The sequence below is a fragment of the Aedes albopictus genome, chromosome 1, assembly GCF_035046485.1.
Source record: "Aedes albopictus strain Foshan chromosome 1, AalbF5, whole genome shotgun sequence".
Taxonomy (NCBI): domain Eukaryota; kingdom Metazoa; phylum Arthropoda; class Insecta; order Diptera; family Culicidae; genus Aedes; species Aedes albopictus.
Genome location: NC_085136.1, coordinates 224,275,364 through 224,301,990, shown reverse-complemented (window position 1 = coordinate 224,301,990; position 26,627 = coordinate 224,275,364). Strand labels below are relative to the sequence as shown.

General features: G+C 44.2%; 2 protein-coding genes across 3 annotated transcripts in view; one reads left to right on the top strand and one right to left on the bottom strand.

Moving 5' to 3' along the window:
* LOC109413271 (acyl-CoA Delta-9 desaturase) overlaps positions 1–26,627 on the top strand; it is an 83,407-nt gene that overhangs the window by 6,065 nt on the left and 50,715 nt on the right. The gene's annotated exons all lie outside the window — the stretch shown is intronic.
* Positions 483–17,010, bottom strand: LOC134285490 (uncharacterized). The gene is made up of 2 exons (XM_062846312.1): positions 11,296–17,010; positions 483–11,236 (listed from the first exon to the last, which is right to left on the bottom strand). The coding sequence occupies exon 1, from the start codon at positions 17,008–17,010 to the stop codon at positions 11,473–11,475; it is 5,538 nt and encodes a 1,845-aa protein (XP_062702296.1). The 3' UTR covers positions 483–11,236; positions 11,296–11,472.

The following is a 26,627-nucleotide window of genomic DNA, read 5'->3' as shown; positions in this document are numbered from 1 at the left end:
TAACGATTTTTTGAAAAAAAAATAGTTTTGAAAAATATGAAAATTGGTCACCCTAATGACGAAATAAAAAAATACGGGTCTAATTATTTCCGAAGAACTACAAGCCCACCAAGTTTCACGACAATCGGAGATGCACTATATCGTTTTTCTATGGAATGGCTGGTACAAGAGCCAAATTTTGCCCAAATTTGGACCATTAGTCAATCAACGAACAGTGACAATTTGAAAATTTTGTATTGACCTTACAAAAAGCTACAGCTAGTTGATTTTTTTTTTTGAAAGTGAAATTTTTGCCTGTGGTTTTTGGGGAATATGATGAACATGGGGGTATAGACCGAAGCCAGGATCTTATACCATATTTTAAGCATTTACGCGCATCGGACGGTCCCAAGCAACACACATGTTATAATAGAGTTACGACAGCGCAAGTTTTGGTTGTATAGAAGTTTATTTTACGTAATTCTAACATTGTGTTGAAATAACGTAAAATAAACTTCTATACAACCAAAACTTGCGCTGTCGTAACTTTTATATAACATGTGTGTTACTTGGGGTGGTACAGAAAGAAATGTGCGTTACGATCCGTTGAAATTACCTAAAACTACATAAAAAAAATGTTTGTAACAATTCCATTGCTGATTGGTTTTGTTTAATTTTAATTAGGGTTTTATTACAGCAATAATGAAAACCGTCAGTTTTATGAATATGTACTTAAAAAAATGATTCAATGTTTTATAGTATACTTGAAGATATCCATGGAGCCAGATTTTAACCTTCCAGGACGCGCGCCATCAAGCAACCGAAACTGCACCGCGCTCGCGCTGTATACGAAAAGCGAGATTTTTTGGTAGTGTTGTACTTTTTACAACAGCGCGCGCGCTGAAGGGTTAAGAATGAATAAAACTCTCCTGTATGAAATTCTTCTGGCATTCATTTTTATCACAATAAAACTGTTCAAACTCTCAACAGATGACTACCCGTTCGATTAGTAACGGCATCTGTTGGTGAAAAAGCAGAAACTATGACACCGCTAGATTTATTGCGGTCATCATAAAAGTAAACTTGCTTTCGTTTTATTTTCGCTAATTAAGGTCGTCACCATATTGGAAAATTAAATAACTTAAATGAAAATAGTTAATTTTACTCAAATTTGCAGTGAATTGATAGTTTGCCGTCATTTCCATAGCATGCTCACTAAGGTGGCCCACACTTGTAATGAAAAACATAAATTTGTAAAAATGCAAAGTCTTACCTCCTGAATCGGTTGTCTTGGACTCCCAGAAGCTACGTTCAAAATTTGAGCAAAATCAATTAAGCCTAATGGGGTGCTCAAAATGCTTGAAGTTTGTATGGGAAAACATGGTCAAATGTATGAGAAGTCTTAAGTTTACCATTTTTGCCGCTAGGTGGTGCATTTAATGATAAAAACCCTTTGGTATTATTGTAGGTGACTATATACCAATCAACTTTGTCAAAGACTGCAAAGTAATCCGACGCTTGTGAGAAAAGTTATTATCTAGGCAAAGTGAAGAGAAGTATTGAGATTTCAATATTGATATTATTCCTTTACATGTACTGGAAAAACAGCCATAACGTCTCGCCTCACTTTACCCAGGGTATAACTTTTTAACAGGCGTCGTACCACTTTGCAGTCTTCGACGAAGTTGTTTGGTATATAATCACCTACAATAATACACCGGGGTTTTGTCATTGAACGTTTACAGCGCCACTTAGCGACAAAAAATGGAAAACCTAAGATTTCTGCATATATTTAACCGATTTTGCTCAAATTTTGAACGTAGCTTCTGGGAGTCCAAAACAACTAATTCAGGAGGTGGGACTTGGCATTTTTCAAAATTTTTGTTTTTCATATAAGTGTGGGCCACCCTAATGCTCAGATAAATAAACTCTCTCAGCTGATTATTCTTGAAATTCGAGATAGTCTTACCAAATTAACAAATTGATTTATTTCCTTTCAAGATCATAATATTCAGCATTTTCGAAGCGTATTAATTTTATGTTTCTGCAATCCCAATATCTTGATATGGCTTTGATCACCGCTTACTTGATCTTGTTCGCTTTTTAATTGGTGTTTCACCGAGAAACATCAATTAAAAAGCGAACAAGAGCAATCCCAATATTCACGGTGAAATTGAATATACATAAGCCTAGCAACATAATCACTTCTAAAATATGATGTCTCCTCCTGAACTTCGCGTGCCATTGAAAAAGCTTCTCTGCATCTTGAGCTGTCATAGTTTTTGTTAAAAAAAAACAACAATCACCAGAACCTCTTTTCGAGTATGGACAGTTGTATTGCTACTCTTAAAACGGTTTACAAAACCTCTCCGAGAGTGGTTCACTTAGCCGGAAGGTGCTCTTAAAGAGGTTGTTGTTAAATGATCTGAGACTAGAATCGGTTGAATCTATAAATTTATTTCCGGTTGTGATTTGGGGATTTATAAATTATAAATTCCTGGCAAATGTAGAGAAAATTCAAGTTATACTACGCATATTAAAAATAGTATAGATTACTTTGCTTACTGTTGGTGATTCACACTGTTTTTATGTCCCAGATAATTTTACAGTCAGCGTCTGCTCGCGATCTATATTTTAGATAATTTCATTATATGGTTCAATTGCAATTCATAATTCACATTTACCCAAACGATGCACAATAATAGTTTTAGATCGTTGAATCCGCGTATGAATACACTGGTAGTTTGCATGTAATTGCCTGTAGCATTTAACGAATAATAGGTTCAATTAGGCTAATATGTACTTCAACTTGTTGTTTTTTAATGTTACCTAATTAAAGCTATAATATTAAGATAAACTGTAGATTTAAGAAAAAATTGGTGGAGTCTATAAAAAACTTCACTTTTTGTTGCTCGATGCTATTGTTTTACCGATTGCCCGTACTGTCAGGTAATCGTTCAACTTTATTCCTGACGATCCCTCGATTGATGCCGGGGTGCGGCTACATCATTCGAGGGGCTCGCCGATCGACTTGGCGCTCCTAACAGAGGTTATCAAGAGGTTTTGATGGGGGAATCAGTTTTATTGCAAGTTTTATAAAATTGGTCATGAAAATCTCTAATAGAGCCGAACAAAATTTAAAATCTTACTTGGAAAACTTCTGTGCATCTTGAGCTGTCATAGTTTTTGTTGAAAAAAACATCAACAATCATCATAACCTCTTTTAGAGTACGGAAAATTTGTCTACGAGGTTTTAAAACAGTTTTATTGCTACTCTTGATACGGTTTGAAAACCCTCTCCGAGAGTGGTCAACTTAGCCGGAATATGCTCTTAAAGAAATTATCAAGAGGTTTTGATGTTTAAATCAGTTTTATTGCAAATTTTATAAAATTGGTCATGAGTGTGGAGTTTAGGATTTCTCTGGGAAGGAATCACCCCTCACGTGCAGCACACACAACTTACCCAGGCTGACGTTGGTTCGCAAGTGGCAAGAGTGAACGCAATTGGGTGACGCCTGGAGTTGTTGCTACGCAAGCAGGGATGCTAACATTGTCTGCTTGACAGTTCGCATCACATTCAAATGCGCTATATCGCCTGCTGTGATCATTCTCTTTATCACAGCTTTATTCAGTACATCTTATACTTATGACACACATGTTATACAAGAATCATTGTAAATTTGCGCTTGAAATGAGTGCCACACTGATAATTCTCTCCATTCAAGTCAGTCTTATTAGAATTTTCTTGACAGTGAGTACCGTTGTACATGTATCACACTCGAATCACATGTCTGTCCGGGGTATTATATCTCACATCCTTCTTCTACTCTAAAGAAGTTTTACACATTTTTAACATAAAATTGAATTTCCGTCTCTCAATTTGGAGTATTTACTTACAACCATTCAACATAATTAACTGTTATATTGCATCGTCACATACCTTGCAGCTGCTGCCATGGCTGCCGAATACAGTTTTCATTGTGAGGTACCATGCTGCTGCTACTTTGTTTTCCAGAAAAGATCGAAAACTGGGTGGTTCTGAAAAAAATCTTGCTCTTTGAGTCTTTATTCAATCTTATACCCGAATTTATCCCATTGCTCCGTCGTTTAAGTTCGAAATATCTGATATTGGTACGATTTGGTACGGATTGGCACGAATCAAAACTACGGGATTTTTCTAATATTTTTTTTTTTTTTGCGTACATTGCTAAGATTTATCGGCCACGACAAACAACACGATGTAAGCTTCAGATCCGACATTTGCACGAAAGAAAACAACGCGATCTTGCTAACCAAGCTTTTCGTTAGCGGACATTGCCGGGACTGTCCCTCCACGGCAAGCAACACGTTGTAAGCTTCTGATCCGACATTTGCGCGAAGCAAAACAACGGGATCTTTCTACCCTAGCTTTTCGTCAGCGGACATTGCCGGGATTTTTCCCCCACGACAAACAACATGCTGTAAGCTTCCGATCCGACATTTGCACGATGCAAAACAACAGGATCTTTCTAACCTTGCTTTTCGGCAGCGGACATTGCCGGAGGTTTTCCCCCACGGCAAACAACACGCTGTAAGCACAACATAACAGAATCACTATAGCTTTTCCTTACCAGTTACTGCTGCTGGTTTATTTTTCTCGTGTTTTATTTCTTCCTCGATAATTGTCCAAGCACAAAAAATCATCCGGAAGCATGCACCATCCGGAGCCCACGATGAATATCACACCACATTTTTCACTTTTTTGTGTTGTCGTAATTTTCTCACTTTACAATGCAAATTGAAGAGTGATTCCTCCCAGCAAAATAATATTTAATTTGGTTCGATTTTTTTTCGCAATTGAACGAAAAACTGGCAGGTATTCGCCAATGTGAAGTTAAGGATTTCTCTGGGAAGGAATCATCCCTCACGGGCAGCACACACAACTTACCCAGAGGCAAGAGTGAACGCGGTTGGGTGACGCCTGGAGTTGTTGCTACGCAAGCAGGGATGCTAACATTGTCTGCTTGACAGTTCACATCACATTCAAATGCGCTATATCGCCTGCTGTGATCATTCTCTTTATCACAGCTTTATTCAGTACATCTTATATCTCACAATGAGGATCTCTTAAAGAGCCGAACAAAACTTAAATTGTTACTTGGGATTGTTCTCCCGATGTTCCAAAGAGTTTTCATCGAAATCTCGCGCGACAAATCCTCAAATCAGGAGCCACTTTCTTCGCCTTGTGATGGACTCGACCATCGTGCCGGCGATCTACCACTACTGTAACCGCAACTTCGTGTTTCCACACCAATGATCAAATTTACTGTATCACAACACTTTTTGAATTGACCTGAGGTTTCCTACGATTATCAACCCATAAGCCCGAATCTGCCTAAAGCGCGCTACTGGTGATAAAATCGGACAGAAACCGATATCACTAGTTTACAGCATTTTTGAACTCGGTAAGCTGATGATCATTTTTGGTGTAGAATCATGCCCTGAGTTCTAAAACGCGAAAGAAAAAAATTACAGTAGAGCGGAAATTTTTTTGACTTTCCATACAAGGTTGATGATTTGAAATCGATTTTTGTTCTATTTTTAAGCAAAGTCACTCACTTCAAACATCTAATTCTCCGTAACCAATGCTCCGATTGAGCTGAAATTTTTACTGTAACTCGCCTACATATGATAAACGTCGAGAAAGAATTTTTAAGTTGGTTTTTTCTTATTAAAAAAATACATTTCTTCAAAAAAATTTGGGAATTTTGCTAAAATTTAAGAAGATCGTCCCTAAAAATCGTCGATATCTTGAATTTCATCAATCTGACGTAAAACCTGTATTCAGATAATCGAATGGTATTGTATTCAGCATTCAATTTATGGAAACAGATTTAAAATTGGTTGAGCAAAACGCAATATATTTGAATTTTAGTAAATTACATATTTTGAAAAATTGTAAAACTCGATATTGAGCTCAAACTCAAAAACTGTTCTACTTTAAATTTTTTGAAGGTCGGTTTCGAAATCAGCACTAAATTGTGCTTCAAAAATTTTGGTCGTTGACAGAAGTTCACGACTTTCATTTTATTTTGTAAACTTGTGTATTCTTCGCGCGATGGAAAAAATACCAATTGCATCGGCGTCCAGTCAATGTGCTTCGTGAGACCATAGATTACGTCGATAGATGGTGGTTGATGTGATCTTGCTCAAAAACAATACTATTCTATGTCAAAGACAGTCAAAGAAACAAAACATTTTAACTTTTTCCGAGGTAGCTCAAAATAATACATGAAATCCCGCACAAAATTTCAAAACATTCAACTTGATACCTTGACAGCTAGAACTCAAAGTCAATGCATATGTCTAAAGTTTCACTCGAAAGCTGCCTGCAAGGTGAGCAGGTGTAAGTCTCGTGTTCTTTTCAAATGCTTTCAAAGCTATCACGTTCGAAATTCCGTCCAAGAATCAAATACAAACCGGACTCAATCAAACATAAATTTAACGATGAAACTATAAATTCCTCTGGCATATTTCGAGGGCACAACACCCATCCAAGGAGATCTTCCTCATTTAAATTAATGTCTTTCGACGGGATGTTTGAATAAGATAGATTTTTATAAAACATCTGTTGGCGATCGGTATGAAAATATTCAAAAATTTGAATACGGACATTGGGAGAAACGAGTCTCGTGAACGTGTTAAACGTGTTCAAGTCGTAAAAAATCGAAATGTAGTAAAGCCAATGCACAACTTTTTGACTGTGGAAATACTCGTAAAGTTCTTGCTTCATCCTAATTGGGGGCAGAACCCGCCCAAGAAATACGAAAATCGAAGAAAAAAAAACCGTTGAAAATCAACGAAGTTGGTGCTCATTTCTTTGCCTCACGCCTCATCTCAGACAAAGCCTACCTCTCTGCTGCTCTATGAACATTTCTACAGTTTTGAACTGAGAGTTCCAAAAGAGTTCTGAAAATATTTGTCATTTAATTAATTTGCTTCTTTGACGGTGTTGCTAATGCCATATTCTGAATCTGCACGCAAAACTAAGCTGAAATTCAATTTTTTATGAATTTTGGTGCCCGAAAACCTATTCAAAAACAATTTAAAGTTTATTTGGAATCGTCGAATTTTTACTGGGTCTGTCATGTACTGCCATGTAATTTCAAAAAATCTCTCTATTTTACTTTACATATCATGTCAACGAAGACTGTTTGTATATTGGAATTCAAGTGATCATCGTCTATTTTATTCTCTTTTGGTCCAAAGAGAATTAGTTAATCTGATATCTTTGATTAAAGCCTATTTTTGCTTGAATTTGATTAATCGTTGTATTTCTATCGGCAAAACTACAAAAGAAACATTGCAATCAAAATGGTTCCAAAATTGGTCATCTGGGTCAAACAGTGGCGGTCAATGCAATGTCGCCACCTGAAACCAGTCCATTTTTCTGTTCACCCCAATGATTGCACCCGCCCCTGAAGCGAATCGGCAACTCTATGAAAAGCATCAAGATCAACTAAACAAAACAAGCTTTTCTTATCAATGCTTGACTCGCCTTCCCCCAACGACGAAGCTGTTGCGTTGACTAACCTTCCTGCCAAACGGTTACGTGATAGGTCGCATTTGAATTTTACATCTGCGACGGTTTCCACGCTACGTTCGCCCGATCGCGCGCGCGCTCTCACATTCGTTCATTCATTCACTCGCAGGCGTTCAGTCTGATCAATGAAATTCATTCAACGACGCGCGCAGGCCGTCGTTGATCGTCACTGGTCAGCCACCAACCAGACAATTTTATCGCTCGTCGCGTGTTTCACACTTCTCTCTCGGTGGATGCATGCCTGCATGCGGTATACCGGTACCGGTATCTCCGATACCTACTCTGGCTCTGGGGTCTAGGAACAAACCGGCAAACGAACGGCACGTCAAAAGGGATGAGGTAATGCTTTCAACGGCACTGCGCGCTAAGCTTTTGTCGACCTTGAAACCGGGAGAAATTCTACTGGGTGTGCGGGAGCGAAACCTGTTCCGAGTACTTGACATTTCATATGTACGGCTCCCTTATTAGCTAGGGGTCGAGGGTGGAGACGAAAGGTGAGCATTGCAATGGCAATTTGTACCGGGTAGTTACATAGAGAATGGCTAATTGTATGTTTGGAATTGATCATATAAATCTAATAAGCTTGAGATCGAAAATACAATTGAAAGTGTTGAAGCGCTGCTGTGCCAAGTATCTTGGAAACAATGTGAACTGCAAAGAATCAATTCAATCAAAATGATAAACTGCACTTATTACTGGAGTTGAGTGACAACAATAACCAACAATACAATCCATTGCCACCATGACCGACAGCGACAGCTCAAGATCAAGATGATCAACCACCACCGATCTGCACATATGGCACGGTCAGAGGTTTGCACTTCTGGCTTGCAACTCGGCCAGCACTCTTCGCCAATGGATTTACCGAAGGCTAGCAACATCTCTTGACAAGTGCAGCGCAAGCAAATAAAGATTGAACCCTTGAATCAGGACCTCCGTTCCGTTGGCCCTAACCTATTGACTAGGCGGAGCACGGCGGCGCACTGCGTCAATCTGCTCATTTTATTCTTTCCCAACTAGTACAAGAGAGCACAGGCAGAGGTACCGTATCCAGAGGTAACATTGATCTGTTTCGATCTATGTATCGGATGAAGAGAGTTCGACTGTTACGGTCTATAGAGCTACTTATTTCGGCACTGCAGTCTTGGGGAATTAAAACGATAGTTTTAGATTTTTCCCAACGTTTCAACTCGTATTAGGGTCTTCTTCAGGGGATACTGTAATTATCGGAATCATTATTGCGTGGATTACATGTTCCGATAGTTCACTTACATTCTGATTAATCGTTTTTCGTTTTGGTTGGCATAGAACTGTCGGTGCCTAAACTATTGAACATTTGCTTTAAACAGGCATAAACAATGTTTAGTTACACATATTATTCTAAAAATGGCTTGGATTAGACCTACATGTAGGATATTAAGTGAAACGTAGCGAGTTTTCTTAACCCTCGAGCGATCGCTTTCTGTACTCAGCGTTAGTGTGGTGCTGGCAATGGTGGCCAACCACGCGAGTTACGGAAGGTTAATTTCACTTAATGAAGCAACTACATTCTTTGCACTACACATCTAGTGGAGGTAACGGTTGGTTTGAAGATGGTGGATCATTAGTTGTTTGATGGGTTTGAAATGTTTCGCAAAAGGTTTGTAAGATGGCTGCGTATGTTGAGTTTAACCCACTAATGTCTGTGCGATGATTTACTGTGTGTGGTGTGTTAGTGATATAGCACATTTCTAGAAATGCGAGGGTGCTCGTGTGATTGCTTCTGTCTAACACTGTGACCTGACCTAGATTGAACATGTGGTCGTGATCGATGCAATGTTCGATTACCGCTGTTCGCTCTCTCAATGTTATCATATCTGTATCTGTTTTACTATACCCTAATTCTTTTAGCCTGTTTAGTTTGTTAATATGTGTTTTGTGTCCGTATAATCTTGTTATGTCTACTCACTTCCCCTTCGATTCATTTCAACGGTTAATTCAAATAATCTGTAGTACGCAAATCACCCACTCATAACGCTCGCGCCTTTCTTTCACCTGTTTGACGTTTGCTCTCAACCGCCACCTACTTAAAGGTTTGCGAAACACAGTGTATTTATCATTGGGCGATCATGTTTTCGTGATAATGATTTTTATCACAATTTGTACCGAGTGATACGTCTGTTTGTCTGGGGTGAGCTCATGATTCATCCTTTGCCGCCACACACCATTCTCCTATTTACACACTGCAGCTTCTTTAGGAGCCCGTAGTCGTAGTAGGCACGATTTCCACTGATAAAACGGTTTCAAATTTCATGTCTGACATTGTTGTCAGCCGTCAGTAAGCATCCGAGATAGACGAATACATCCACCACCTTCGTATTTCACGGCTAACGTTGTTGTCTGCCGTTAAAAAGGATCCGGGGTAGACGAAATCTTTTACCACCTCGAACGTGTCCCCGTCTATCGTAACACTGATACACAGGCTTACCCTGTCGTTCGCGGTGCTACCTGCCAGCATGTACTTCGTTTTTGACGCCTTCACCATCAGTCCGACCTTTGTTGCTTCCCGTATCAGGCGGGTGAACAGTTCCGTCACCGTTCCAAATGATTTAGCAATAATGTCCATGACATCCGCAAGGCAAACAAATTGGCCGTATTTCATGAAAATCGTGCCCTGGCTGTTGAGCCCGGGTCGTCGCATAACTCCTTCCAGGGCGATATTGACTGGGCAGCAGTCCAGGGGCTTGACGAAAAGAGGCGAGGTGAGGCGATCACTGCTATCTCCAACACTCCTCCTCAGTGTAAGCCTCGACATCTACTTTCTTTTCCTGCGTTCTAGAATTAAAACATCTGTATGATAGTCTCCTCCTCAAACAAAACTCTCTTGTATTCTTCTTCCACTTGTCTCCTGCATTCCATGTCAAGCTTACTGGACAATACATCTCACTAAACACAAACTACACTAAAGCATACATCCCATTCTTCCTTATACCTGCGGCTATCACTCTACTTCCCTTCATTATCAAACATTTTTCTGCTTCGAAACTCACTTTGAAACCTTGTTCTGCAATTCGCCCCACAGATAACAAATTACTGCTCAGTGTAGGTACAAATAAAACATTTTTAACCCTAATTGTTCGCCATTCACCATTTTCTCCAGTTATGTTCAGCGTTGCGGTACCAATCGTTTTTGCTTGCAGTGTCGTACCATCAGTCAAAGTCACGTATTCGTTGCATGCCTTCATCTCTTTCAACAGCTCCGCTTTCCCTGATAAATGCATCGTGCAGCCAGAGTCAAGGTACGATTCCTCTTCATTGGATCTATCTGCCACTTGGCTGGGCATTCGTCCTCCAGGGGCAACGAAGCATATATTTCTATCTTCACGCGCCTGCCGCCGTACCTTCGGTGTTATCGTAGAAACCTTCGCTTCTTCTTCTTCATCATCGTCGTCGTCACTTATGCTCAATTTTGGACAATCTCGCCAGAAATGCCCTAACTGTTGCGGTCAGTTACGGACACGGAACTTCGGACTCTCTGTACAGCAAACTCGAATTAGGTGGAGAATGCTTTAAGCTATAATTAAGTTTCATTTAGTGTCGTGAACAGTCGTATTATTGTCTAGTTTACTTACAATTCTAAGTCCCTTTTGTAATATACTGTCCGTGTCAAACTTGTCCTGCAACTTTGTCACTGTCCTGTAGTAATGAGTGTTTTATTTATTAAATTTGCATGAAGTTTAGGGTAATGTACTTACAAAGTGAAATTTTTGTATAATGGGCAAAATATGTGTATAATTCAATTAACTAATTCTTCGTTTGCCACGTGTGGTATGAATTCAATAGTACGTGTTTTACAATCAATTTGTTATCGTTTCGTGTCGTGTAGATAGTGTGTGTCTTACTGTATGTCAAACGTCTGTCACCGTGACGTTCTACGATGATGTCGAGTCCGGTCTATCATCTGGGGTCAGTGTTGCCAGGTGATCAGTATCTTCAACATTCCCCGACCCGTATTGCTGGCAACTTCCTGCAGCTGTACCGTCTTTCATCACCTCAAGCACTGCTAATCCAGTAACCGACCTCTGGAACAATCCGTTGGCAGTTTGGACGTCAGCCCGTCGTACAATCCCATCTGCTCCCTCGTAGACCTTCACAATCCTGCCACGCTTCCAGCTGTTCCTTGAGCCCGCATCCACCAGCATCACCAGGTCTCCGGGTTTCACTGGCTTGGAGTTGGACAACCATTTTGTGCGGATGTTGACAAGAGGCAGATATTCCTTAATCCACTTCGACCAGAATAGATCCAGAAGATGTCGGACTTGATCCCAGTTTGTCCTCAGAGCTCTCTTGTCCACTGGAAGCTGTGCTGGCTGTACCACCCCAGAAGAGCTGAGCAGCAAAAAATGATTGGGTGTAATGGCCTCACCATCCTCGTATTCCAGCGGCACGTCGGTTAACGGACGGGAGTTAACCATGGATTCCACCTCAGTGAGGTACGTGTAGAACGTTTCTTCGTCCAGTTTTCTTTCGGTTGAAATGGTCCTCAGCGCTGTCTTCACCGACCTCACAAGACGTTCCCATGCCCCACCCATATGTGGGGTTGCAGGTGGGTTGAAATGCCATTGTGTATCGGCGTTTGTGAACGTTCCTGCTAGGTCCTTGTTGATATTGGCTATCTCCGCCTTCAGCTCTCTACTTGCGCCGATGAAGTTGGTCCCTTGGTCGCTATATATTTCCTGCGGTGCTCCCCGCCTGGCTATAAACCTTCGAATGGCCATCTTGCACGCCTCGGTTGACAGGCTACCTACCACTTCAAGGTGCACGGCTCGTACTGTAAGGCACGTCACCAGCATCACCCATCTCTTCACCTCGTACCTCCGAACTCGTATCGAAAATGGCCCGCAGTAATCCACGCCAATGTACGTGAATGCGCGGACGTAAGGAGTAACCCGAGCTTCTGGCAGTGGAGCCATCTTGGGAAATCGTGGGCTAGCTTTATAGACAGTGCACCAAGCACACTGTTTCGCAATCTGTCGAACGATGATACGAAGACTGGAGATGTAGAATTTTTGGCGTATTTCGTTGAGCACGGTTTGGCTATTTCCGTGAGCGAACCGCTGATGGTACGAAGAGACTAGCAATCCGGTAATAAGATGCTTTTTCGGCAGAACTACAGGAAATTTAGCAGCATATGGAGCATGAAGCGCGTTCCTCAACCTTCCATCCAACCGAATTACCCCAGCCTCGTCGATGAAGCAAGACAGTTTCCGTAGTGGACTGTTTTTCCCGAACTTTCCATGTTCGTGGGTCTCTAGCTGCTGATTGGCACGAAGCGTTTGCAGTTCATCGGGGTAAACTTCCGCTTGAACCCAACGCCATAGTGTAAACTCCGCTTCCTGAATCTCTTGGCGAGACAATATTGCAGACGCAGGAGCTTCAGCAACGAATCTTCCTCTAGCGATAGCGATGAAACGACGCACATAAGCAACCGTTCTAACCAAACGTTGAAGACTGGAAAATCGCCTGAAGTCGACGAGTGGTTCCTCTGCCGCTCGATGGTGCGCGTTCACTGGTCGTTGTTCTTCCGCTGTATCTGCTTCCGGGAGCTCCTGTTTCGGCCACTCCGATTCTTCTTTGCATAGGAACTCTGGTCCACAGAACCATCGGCTGTTCTCGCGTAGGTTTGGCCCATTTCCCCATTTTGTCGCTTCGTCAGCGACGTTGAAGCGCGATGGAATCCATCTCCATTCTTCCAATTTGGTCTCCTCCAAGATCTCGCCTATCCGAAACGCAACAAACTGCCGGTAATTCCGTTGATCTGATTGGATCCATGACAGGACGGTCCTCGAATCGCTCCAAATAACTCGTCGGCAGATAAGCAGCGTGTGGCTCTGCTGGATGGACTTCATCAGTCGTGTACCGATGACTGCCGCCTGGAGCTCCAAACGTGGTATTGACAGCGGTTTTAGAGGAGCCACCTTTGTCTTGGACGAAACAAGCACGCATCGGAATCCCCTTTCCTGATCCTCAATCCGGAAGTAAGCGACGCAAGAGTAGGCCGTGTCGCTGGCATCCACAAACACATGAAGCTGTAGACTCCGAAGACTGCCGACACTGTAGTTTGGAAAGTAGCATCGTGGTAGTTCGAGTTGAGGTAGCTGCTGAAGAACTTGAATCCATCGACGCCAAGTTTCGTGGAGTTTCTCGGGAATTGGATCATCCCAACCAATTTTGGTCCGCCAAATGTCTTGCACCAAGCACTTTCCGTGGATCACGAACACCGCGACTAATCCCAGGGGGTCGAAAACACTCATGACGGCCCGCAGAACTTGGCGTTTGGTTGGCACGCTCGTGCCACTGATCAACGATTGGATGTCGCTCCGAAAATTCACAGCGAAAGTGAAAGTGTCCTCCTTCGGTGTCCAACTCATTCCCAGCACCCTTTCAGTCTCCGAACCTTTGCCGACTGTGAAACTCTTCGTAACCTGCTGGCCCAGATCCCCGACCCGTTGAACGACCAGCTCTGAGTTTGATAGCCAATTCCGGATATCAAATCCGGCCTTAGCGTGAACGGTCTTCACATCGAGCGCCAGTTGAACAGCTTCTTCCTCGCAATCCAGACTGTCCAGATAGTCATCGACGTAATGACACTCTATGATGGCTACCGCAGCCTCCGGGTACTGTGCGCTCCACTCTTCTGCATTCCTGTTTTTGATGTATTGGGCCGACGAAGGTGAGCAGGTCGACCCGAAGGTTGCCACATCCATGACGTATTCCTTACTCGTTTCACCAGGTTCATCTCGCCATAAAAATCTTTGGGCTTGACGATCTTGTGGACGAATTTGGATCTGGTGAAACATCTCCCTGATGTCACCTGCTATGGCAATTTGTCGTTGCCGGAAACGATACAGCACTGTTGTGAGCGACGCAGTCATGTCTGGACCCTTCATCAACATAGAGTTGAGCGAGATCCCTTCAATTTTAGCCGCGGCATCCCAGACGATCCGTACCTTGCCTGGTTTGTTCGCGTTTGTTACAACCCCTAAGGGCAAATACCAGACCCGTCGAGGATCGCTGTTATTCGCCTCCTGCTCGGTCAACTCGTGTGCATATCCTTTGCGTTGGTAGTCCTTGATTTGCTGCTTCACGTTGTTATACAGCTCGGGGTTCTTACTAAGTCGCCGTTCCAAACATTTTAGACGATGCTCTGCCATAGCCCGGCTGTCCGGGAACTCGACGTAGTCATTCCTCCATAGGAGACCAGTCTGGAATCTTCCAGATGGCATGCGGATGGTCGTTTTCTCCATAATAACACGAGCTCTTCGATCGTCCTCTGCTTCGATTTTCGTTGCAACTGCGACGCCAACACTCTCGATAGAGAAGAACTCCTTAACAACTTCGTGAAGACTTTCGTCAGCTGATCGGGCGCAAATGTGTAGGAGCCGATGGGATGGCTCGCCAAATCCTTCCACGTTCCCGTAGATCGTCCACCCAAGCCTAGTTTTAGTGGCAACTGGCTCAAACTTCTTCCCTTCTCTTTTCTTGAGCGTTACCAGTAAGTTGGCGTTGTCTACGCCAATCAGAATACGCGGCACCGTGCTATCGTAGCTAGCCACCGGAAGATCTCGTAGGTACTCGTACCTATCCGCTAGCTCTAGATACCGCAACGATTGCGGAGGTAGATCGAGTTTCTCCACTGTTCGGACATCCTCCAAGATGTGCTTCCGGTTGGCGTCGACACCTGATACCTCAATCTGCAGCAATCGAGAGTTCGCCTCCGTCCTTGTTATTCCGCTTGTCCATTGTAAGCACAGTGGTTCCAGTTCGCCAGTAACGCCAAGTTCATCCGCGAGATCCTGCTCTATCAACGTGTAGGAAGAGCCGTCGTCAAGGAACGCCAGCGTGCGAATTGATGTTCCTTTCGCATGCACTGTGACCGGAATGATCCGGAAGAGTGTGGGGCGAGACTGATGACGATGAACGCCGACAGTACCAGTTACCTTGGGTTGATCCTTGGCGTTGGGCGATGGTTCTGGTTTTCCCGGATGCAAGAGCTTATGATGACGTAGCTCGCACCCGTCCATCCCGCACACTGTCGCTTTACATGGCCATTTGCCGTGACCAATCAAGCAGCGCCTGCACAGATTCGCTTGATGAACTAGCTTCCAGCGGTCGTCGATACTTGCTTTCAGGAAACTGCGGCAATCCTTCACTCTGTGAGGGTCTTTCTTGCAAACCGGACAAGGCTTTGGGATGTATGGTGCCCTCGTCTGTCCTGCACTGCTTTCTTGTCGCTCTTCTCGGTCGTTGTCGCCCACTTGTTCCGTAGAATGGGTATTCAGAAAACCTTTCTCCTTCCCCTTTGGCTTTTCGAACTTTCCCACTGATTCCGATCCAACAGAAACTTTCGACGCGGCAAAGACGATCGTTGACATGTAGCTGCCGAACGAGCTCAGGTCTACGGCTGGCAGATGACGCTGATGTAGGGCCCAATCCAGTTTCAAGTTGGTAGGCAGCTTATCAACCAGTTCTTGAAGAAGAGTGGGATTCGACAGGTGCGCCTCCATTCCCATTGATTGCAGGTGGCTGCACAGATTTTGAACGGCAAGTCCAAAACTAATTAGGGTCTCCAGCTTGTCTGCCTTCGGTGCTGGTGTTGACTGAACCTTGTTCAACAAGCTACGAACGATGAGCTCCGGACGTCCGAAGAGGGTTTGCAGCGTCATCATAACTTGCGGAACCGACGCAGGGTGCAGGAGATGGCAATGAACCGCTTCCCTGGCGTTACCTTTAAGGCTGCGCTGTAGTCTCATCAAATTTTCGCCGTCCGAATAGCCACACATGGCCGTAGAGTTGTAGTAACTGCTGGCGAAGAGTGGCCACTCCGTTGGATCGCCAGAAAACGCCGGCAAATCCTTTGGAACCACGTGCCGAGCTGCAATCTGCTGGGCCGTCGGTCCATCTACAGGTGCTAATGGCGGCAACGGTGGTTGAATGCCCATCGATGGCATCTCGAACTGCGCCATGTTCGGCAGAGGGCGCGAAACCAGGAACGAAGCTGTTGGCTTCGTAGCATTCGGGTGGATACCCGCTACCCCGGCGTATGCTGGCTGAACGACACTTGGAACACTAGCACTTTGCGTAACACTTGACACATTTTGACTTTGCGCTACTCTATCAAAAACTACCGGTGTAGTGATTGGATGCGAGTAGCTAGAAACACTCGTAACGCGTTGGTGTGTTGAGGGGAAAACAGGGGCCAATGGTGCAGTGAATGTTCCTAATGTGTTTGAAGTATTTTCTACAAAAGGCTGATTCGGCAATTTCTTTTGAGCTGGATTTTCGGGAATAGTTTCTACGTGTGAGGGGCGAGTTAGTCTACCAAAATGTTCACCGCCGGTTGGTCCCGGTGGGGTAATAAAACTTGTTTGGGATTGATTAGTAACCAGCGGAGCAGTATCAAAAAACATACCTTGACTCAGTGTCTTACTAGCTAAAGTTACCGTATCGGTTGCCTTATCGTCAAAGGCGCTAGACTCATGTTGCTGTCGTGGTTGGTGCTGACCGGCATACCTTTGTTGCTAATGCTGACCTACCTGCTGCTGTAAACGAGCTGCCAAACTGTTGCTCTGATGGGTAGACTGTGCTGGAGGAGATATTACCATATTCACCGACGAGAGATGTTCCTTCTGGCGGGAAGAAGGAGGGGAAATATTCAAGGCTGTCAAATCGATGGTCGTTGCAGCTGGAAGACCGACTTGGGATGTATTCACGGCTTGACCAGCACCATGGATCGCGGCAGATGTCGTTTTGGGCAAAGTTCCGGTGTTTGACGTGGGACCAGTGGGAATCGTCTCAATTCCGGTACCGGTGGCCATGGTCAACTTCTCCTGTTCCCTCACCCAGGTTTGGACTGTGCGTTGAACGCTCCGGGTGCTTCGGCGGCTTCGCACACTCCGATCGTCGTCATCCTCATCTAATTCGGCCCGCAAAAGGTCGAATTTTCTTTCGATGAACTGCTTCTCCAACTCAAGCTTCTCTTGCATCGCCTTTTTCCTCCGTTCCTGTTCCTGCTCCACCACTCTCCTTTGCATTGCTTCTTCTTCCTCTTGACGCTCCTTCAGCAACCTTTCTTGGAGTGCCTTCTCCTCGGCTAGGCGCTGCAGCTCTAGCTCTCGCCGGGCGGCTCGAACGCTGGATGTCGATGATCTGCACGATCTCGATCCGGCCGGTGGTGGTGGAGGGGCACATCTCACACAGGTATAGGGTTTGTTGCTGATTGTGTCGTCGACACCGGCACACGAAAAGTGGATCCAGCATGAACAAACATCGCACTGGACCATCCACTTGTCTGCGACATTCGGCCGTGAGCAAAGTGGGCATTCAAAACTGATTTCGCCGTCGGCCAACTGCCGCACTACACTTTGCCGTCGGGTCGACGAAGTCATCATAGGACGGAATTTGTCGCACTGAGGCTTTTCTAACCTCCGCTCGGGGGAAAATATCGTCCACCGAGGTTTAGAATTCTTAAAGTTTGTTTCGGTCAGTTACGGACACGGAACTTCGGACTCTCTGTACAGCAAACTCGAATTAGGTGGAGAATGCTTTAAGCTATAATTAAGTTTCATTTAGTGTCGTGAACAGTCGTATTATTGTCTAGTTTACTTACAATTCTAAGTCCCTTTTGTAATATACTGTCCGTGTCAAACTTGTCCTGCAACTTTGTCACTGTCCTGTAGTAATGAGTGTTTTATTTATTAAATTTGCATGAAGTTTAGGGTAATGTACTTACAAAGTGAAATTTTTGTATAATGGGCAAAATATGTGTATAATTCAATTAACTAATTCTTCGTTTGCCACGTGTGGTATGAATTCAATAGTACGTGTTTTACAATCAATTTGTTATCGTTTCGTGTCGTGTAGATAGTGTGTGTCTAACTGTATGTCAAACGTCTGTCACCGTGACGTTCTACGATGATGTCGAGTCCGGTCTATCATCTGGGGTCAGTGTTGCCAGGTGATCAGTATCTTCAACACTAACCTAGGCCCTAACTTCTTGCAGCAATAACACTTCTTCTTCTTACTGCCGTTACTGTTATCGAACTTCACACGGGGTGCTCGGCGGGTGGCTGCTTTCATCGCCTTATCTGATTCCTCGCTTGGTTCCTCACCTTCACACTTCCGCTTCCACTTGACAAGCAGCTTCCCCTTGACGTAATCCTGCTTAAGCTCCTCCACCGGGCGACTTTCCAGCGCTGTGATAAGTGCATCGTAACTATTTGGCAGGCTCAATAAAATGATGGCCACAATCCAATGCTCCTGCAATCCTTCACCTAGAGCAATCAGACGATGCACCAACTCAGCTACGTTCATCAGATGATCAGCCATGTTATCACCTTCTGCCAGTTTCAGCGAACATAGTTTACGAAATACATAAATTTTGTTAGTCAAAGAGCCTCGCTCGTAGTAGCTCTTCAATGCACTCCACATTTCGTACGCCGTGGTTGCGCCCATGACATGGCACAACTGATCGTTGTCTAACGCCAAACCGATAGTCGCTCTTGCCTTGCCTTCTTTCGCTAGCCATCCCACAGTAACCACAGTCAGTTTTTGCTCCGTCACCATTTCTAGCAAATCATTCTGCACCAACAGCAGCTCCATGCGAAACTTCCAACTCGCCCAATTGAAGTTATTGAGCCGCTCGAACTGGATCTTCGCTTCAGCCATTCTGTCACTCAATTTTCTTCCAAACAACGTCAATTAGTTTCGTTTCGATTCACTACAATTTCTTACACTCGCGCCACGCTACTGGTACCCATAACCTGTTGGACGTTCACCGAGAATTGCAATCGAATGAAATAAAACACGGGAGTAACGTAACGACAAAAATAAAAACTATATTAGGTGCTTCTCTTGCGGCTTTCAACACATCACAAAACAGACTGACAACAAAACCAAACGTACAAGTTAAATATGCATCTTCTTCGCCTTTCTCGTTCTACAATACAATGATGCCTATTCAACTGCACGTCGCGGATGTGTGGAGAGGCGATCACTGCTATCTCCAACACACACGAGGAGGCCGAGGAAGCGCAGATAACCGGAGCGGACCTCACGTAGGTGCTGAACCGCAACCGGAGCAGACTGCCAAAGATGTTGGTACTTGCCGAACCGCTGGAAGAACTGATCGGCCTCACGACCTTAAACAGAGTCTACTGAAGCTCCACAAATCGCTAGCTCCTGGACGAAGAGCTTCTTTGCGGAAAACGCAACGATGGCGCATGAGACCATGCAGCTCGCCGGCTCGAGAAGCGTCCGGCAGACGCGGGCGGAAAGCCGAAGATTAAGAAAGAGACGGCCAGCGCGTGCAACCAGACTCCCAACACTGCAAAATATTTTTGCTGGTAATCAGCAAACTTTGCTGATTTTTGGCGTGCTGATTGCAGTGTTGGGAATACTCACTTGTGAAAAGTTATACTCACTTGCTTCTATCTCAGTCCAGAAGCATGCTATCAAAAAATGACGTTTGAAGGGGTTTTAGATTGTAGTTTAATCTAAAAGTTTGCTGAATAAAGTAAAGGCTGCAGACGCATACCAAAACCATGGAGAGAGCTGTGAGCACAAGGTGAGTATGAATTACACGAATTTTACTCACCTCGTGCTCACAGCTATCTCTCATCTTTGGTATGCGTCTGCGACCTTTACTTTATTCGGCAAAGTTTTTGATTAAACTACAATCTAAAAGGTCTTCAAACATCATTTTTTGATAGCATGCCTCTGGACTGAGATAGAAGCAAGTGAGTATCACTCTTGCAAGTGAGTATTCCCAACACTGGCTGATTGCATTCAGCAATGCCAAATTACTGAGTATCAGCAATTATTTTTCAATTTGCTGAACCGTCCAGCAATTTTGACAGTTGATCAGCAAAGTTATGCTGAAATTCAGCAAAAATGTTGCTGAAATTCAGCAACTTCTTTTGCTGATTTTTGGTGTGAAGACAGTTGCAAAATGCGCAAGGTGCAAGAAAACCAAGCCCCACGAGACCAACCCTCAGCGAAACGGGAGCCAATCAGACCAAGAGAAGAAGAATCCTTTGATGACGGTTGGAAAGACGAAGGAGTTGAGAAAAGTGAAACCAGCCGCGAAACGCAAACGGAGCGACACGCTTGGTCTTCAAAACTGAGGCGGATACATACGCCGAGGTGCTGAGAGTCTTGCGAGGCGAAAATCGCCTCTCAATGCTGGGTGCAGATGTGTAAAGCTCCCGGTGCACCAGAACTTGAGAGCTGATGCTGGTGCTGAAGAAGGAGGAGCCAAGAAAGGTGCGCACCTCCTACAAGGCACTAGCTCAGGAGGTATTGGACGAAAAAGTGCAGGTTAGAGCCCTAACGGTGGAGGCAACTCTCCAGTGTAAAAACCTGGACGAGATCATCGACGTAGAGAAGCTCGCAGCCGCACTTAGCCCTCCTAAGATGTGAGGTTTTTCTCACCACGATGGCGTAGTGAATGTTCAACGTGCCTTTCTGGGTCATATTGACCCCAACATCCTACTATAGGGTTAAGCAGCAGAGTGAGGTAGATGCACCAAGTGCATCGATCCGCCTGCGAAAGGGTCTGGCAGGCACGCAGATCGCCACAATCAAGATTCTTGTATGGGGAAATGAACAAGGTGACTGCAGTCGGCAAGATCAGAATAGGCTGTTCAGTGTGTCCGCTCAGCATCTATGAGCCCAAGTAACACACTTGTCACCGAAGAGTCACGGCGGCGCAGGTTTTTGTTGTGCAGAAGTCACTGTGACTCACTTCTAGCAAGTAAGTGTTTATTTGTTAGATGTAAGTCACAGTGACTTCTGCGCAAAAAAAACCTGCGCCGCCGTGACTCTTCGGTGACAAGTGTGTTACTTGGGAGCCGCTAGAGACGTGCTTCCCACGTGCCCACTCAAGTCGTGGGGGTGTGAGGGCCCCGACAGGAGCAAACTCTACAGGAAGTGCGGAGTGGAAGGCCACATCGCCAGGGAGCGCAACTCGGCACCAAAATGTCTGATTTGCACGGCGAACGAGAGTCACACGACAGGCGGGCCTCAGTTTCCAGGCGAGAGGCTGGGCTCTACTCGAAGCTATGGCTAGACTAAACGTGGATGTCGTACGTAGGCGACAAAAAAAAAACGATGCAAAGTCCATCATTGATGTGACCTTCTACAGCCGAGGTCTGAACTTTGGGCTGGAAGGTCGACGATGGATATACGCACAGTGATCATCTGGCGATTCGATACGGGGTGAAGCACGGAGGAAGACGGCCAAAGCCGAAGGTCATCGGGGATAGCTAACCTCGCGCTTCGATAAGCCGGCATTTGTGGACCGAGCGCTTATGGAGGGTAACACCGATGGTCCATCGAGCGATGACCTAGTCGGAACCCTAAACGGTGTGTGACGCCGCAATTCCGCAGCGGTTACATAATTATACACAAACTTGAAGCCCAAAGCCAAAATCCCATACAAGTTTCATTTGCAATGTGGGATTTGAAGACGCAATCAGACGTACCAAAAATTTGCTCGATTCTTTTGGACGATAGAGATAATTGAAAGAGCATTGAAATTGATTTAGGTTTGAAATTCTTTCCAAAAAATCGAGATGATGTTCAACACCTCCGGCTTACGGTACTTGGTGTGCAAATATAAATCGCTACTGCCGGTGCTGCTCACTATCTTCGTCACCGGTCCACCAGACTCAGTCCAATGCCGGTCAATCGAGGTGGAGTGATTTATGCCTTAACACACACTTGACGGACGCGCAACTCCTGCGGTCATGTGGCTGCTGGACAGACTACAACAAAAGATTCGGTCCTTGACGTAGATCCAACCCGCGCGAGCTCGTTGTCACGACCACACACAGCACCAGCAGCAGCTGTTGCATATTGGCGCGGTGCGCGGAGCGCCACTACGGACCGGGAGGACGTGATCGTTTTTTCCTTTGCCCTTTTTTCGCCACAGGCTACGACGACGGCTACTACGAGAGGCGCGAAATGAAGACGCAACCTTAGCCGATAATTACTTTTTTATGCGCTTGAACCTGTAGAACCGCATGCAGCAGTCAGCCATCAGTCATACTTTTAAATCTCACCGTCAGCTGCACTCGGAAATCGTCGTCGTGGGGAGACTGTTTTTGCTTTGCATGTGGGAGACATCGGTAGAGTTCAAAGATTGAACATTCAGATGAGTCCCCAACGAAGCATTACCTAGGTGTTACATTTGAATACCTATTTTTCGACCGGCGGTTGACTGACGAATGGCGGCAATAGATCAAGTTGATTGTTCCAAACGTTTTGTCACCCGCCGCAACCAGCAGCCGTTTGTTGTTGTCGAGATCGACGAAGCATTACCTAATGAGCAGCGGTTTGGTTGGAATGGAACGGCTTGGTGCGTTCTTTTATATTTCACGGTACCAATCCTGTCATGAAGGTTTTATGGTTGGCTGCGGTGAGCTGGTCGTCATTTAAAGAAGCTTCGCTTCAGATTAATGATGAACCAAGGGCAAGGCACCCCTAATGGGAAAACGATGCAAATTGATTGAAAAATTCAATTTCGTGTTTGGAAGCTTTAGAGAACTTGGTCACCTTGAGGACACAACTTCAACGTTTGTTGATAAATGTTGAGTTTTGTTAGTAAAATTATATGTTTTTGTGATAAATTCTCTCCTGCAACAATAGAGGCATGAAAACAGTATGATTACTTATTGCGATTTATCCTCATGTCACTCTTACGAATCAAGCTATGTAATAAGTTGCAAAATGATGATTTTTCAGCACGGGTTTTGACTACCTTTTATGAATGACCGTGTTATTCAGACGAAGGATTTATAAACCGTAGTCATTTTTGCCGATTCATAAATTGTGGGGTCACTGTATTTGACGCTTGCCGATAAATGCTGGAAAACCGAATTTAGCAGCGAGGTCCAAACAAATTTTTTTGCTCCACTAAAAACTCTGAAATAGAATCTCTTCTAGGTTACATCACAGTTACATGCTTCTGCAGAACAAGCTACGAATGAAAATCATAGTTGATCAACTTCATTTAATCCCCGAGCAGTCGCACTTTCGGCCACCCTCAGTTTCACCTCGCTCACGCTGTGTACGCTGACTGATGAGCCAGAATATGCACAGTACATGGATGAGAGTCTCAAGAATGCCAGTCTGCTTTTCAAAAAGGCATTCGAAGGATCTGCAAAGGTTTGAATTATTTTTTATAAGCTGCCACGAGAGCTGAAAATATTCAGTTGACGGTGTTTTTTTTTCTCAAAATATTCTAATATTGAGTAGCTTAGAATAAACTGGAAATGTTCCTGGATTTCCTCAACCAAATAGTTAAGTTTCATTTAGAAGAAGTAGCCACGGCCACGGGTAAAAATGTCTGACAAAAAATAAATGAAAAAAGGAATATCTTTGACCATTTCTGCTTCAATCATAATATAAATGATTTTTCACGTATGGAATCTGAATGGACAACCTAAATGGACCTATGATGCCTTCTTAATTCCCTTGAAACGTTCCAGAAACCTATTATAATGCCTATGAAACCCCTGATACCCCCTGAAGATATCATGAAACCTCTTGAGATCCCACTGAAGCTTTTTCAAGCCCATTTGAAATCCACTTTAAACTTCTCTGGAACCCCCCCAGGACCCCAGGGCCCATAGAACCGAAGCAGTAAGCTCGGCGGTATTCAACAAAATCATGCTGTGATGATTGTGTTCTATTACCGGTCGGTCCAAAACCTTTCCGTAATGAAAATTTCCTTGACTTTCATCGTGACTGTCACACGATATGCAGATGCAAAATTGTTATGGACAGAAGAAGGTCTTAGTAAGTAACTGTGGAAGTGCTCATAATGCTGAGAAACAGGTTTTGTCCTCGTGAGGACGTTATGCCATGAAGAGAAAAGGTATCAGGTATCAGTAGGTCGGCTCCAGAGGCACGTTCTCCTCCATTCGGGAAATTTGTGCCATTGCCATGAACACGAGCCTATTCATCATTTACCTGACGGAGAAGGAAAGGAAAAAGGATAGGATAGGATAGGATAGGAAAGGAAATAGGATAGGATCACAGCTATCACAGGCAAATGAATCAGCTTGCTGAATATTCGCCATGTGATAACTGAGTCGGCAGTGGCCCAATGCTTTGACCAGCATGCTGCAATTCTGCTTTGACGGATTTGTTAGATACTTTGCCACCCCTAGAAATGACTCAGTACAATACAATTTTGTTTGACGATATGACTCCAAACTATTCCAGTATTGTTTGTGCTGAGTGGCAGCCCAGGTGTTAATCTGAAGCTTTACCCAACACTTGGATACCAGAATAGCTGGCTCAGGGCCAATGAAGTCGTGTGATGCTCCAGTGCGAGTCAACTCATCAGCCAATTCATTTCCAGCGATGGAAGAATGGCCTGGTACCCATACAAGGTGAACAGCGTTTGCTGAATTCAGCTCCTAGATTTGAGTTCGACAAGCGATAACTATCTTCGACCTGGAGCTGGCCGAAGCAAGTGCTTTGATAGCAGCCTGGCTATCTGAACAGAAGTATATTACTTTGACCATTACGTGCTGCTGAAGTGCTGATTGCACTCCGCACATAAGAGCAAAGATTTCGGCCTGAAAAACCGTGCAGTGTCTACCAAGTTAATAAGACTGATGCAGCCTTAGCTCACGAGAATAAACACCAGCACCTGCTCGACCTTCGAGAAGGGAGCCATCAGTATAACATACGATGCCGTCTGAAATACTTCTCATAACCAGATGTCCACTCTTCCCAGGAAGGGAATTTCGTGGAAAATGTCCTATATGGAAAATTACAAGCAATTGTAAGATCACTTGGAGCAAGGACAACTTTGTCCCAATTCACCAAAAGTGGAAACAACGAGGTGTGTGTTGAACTGCGGTTCACCAATCATTTATGAAACTTTCTTTCGAAGACCGCGAAACAATTGGATGCTTGTGGAAAAAGTTATTGATTTATTACCGATTAGTGATCTAACGAACGGCTTTTTGTTTTGTTTTATCAGCAGCACTGCTGCTGCCGTTGCTGCATGGGGTGGCGGGTGGCATCACCACCCCCAGAAACAGCAGCAGCCAAGGCAGCAGCTACAGTGCTGCTGATAAAACAAAACAAAAAGCCGTTCGTCGGATCACTAATCGGTAATAAATCAATAACTTTTTTCACATGCGTCTAATTGTTTCGCGGTCTTCGAAAGAAAGTTTCATAAATGATTTTTCTACAAGAAGCGTTGATCGATTTGAATTAAGGAGACAAGGGGCGACCTCTGGGATTTTTTGTTTGAAAGTGTAACTTTTCGCATAGTAAATCCTATGAAAACTTTGAACCGCTTGCGCTAAATTATAGTTTCACCGATTGCGCTGAAATTTTGTACAGTTCATATGTGACCTAAATGGGATATAAAAAGTCGACTGGAGCGAGGATTTATTTTTTCCATACAAGCGTGTCCCATACTAGTACCCATAGACGGTAAGTGCAAGAAAGTGCTTCTTGTTTGAGACGAATGTGTAGTGGGGCAACGTCAAAAAGAACTTCGAGCGCTGCCGTAGGAGTTGAAGAGAACGCTCCAGACATCGCCATTAAGCACATCCTTTGGAGATGGCCTAATTTTTATTGGACCGTTCTAGCTTCGCCCTTTTACCACCACACAAGACATCCATAAGCCAATATTCGACGAACAACAGTTGTGTAAATCCATTTGATATACTTGGTTTTAATACCCCAAGTTGTACCAAAGGTTCGCCGGCATTGCCCGAAGGCCATACAAGCTTTCTTGATTCTGAACTCATTATAAGGTGTCCAGGAAAGCTTGGAATCAAGAATGACTCCAACGTTCTTTACCTGTTCAGTCACATTGATTTCAGAATCAAAGAGACGTAAAGGTCGAACACCATAACGGTTTCGCTTTTCCGTGAAAAGAACAATAGATGCTTTACTTGGATTTACCGAAAGGCCATATTGGCAACACCAACCCTCAACTACCTGAAGAGCGTTTTGCATCAGGTCGAAAAGGGTGCTGATGCACATACCGACTAAC

Coding starts and splice junctions, on each gene's coding strand:
- LOC134285490 (XM_062846312.1), bottom strand. CDS start 17,010: ATGTTTTTTGATACTGCTCCGCTGGTTACTAATCAATCCCAAACAAGT.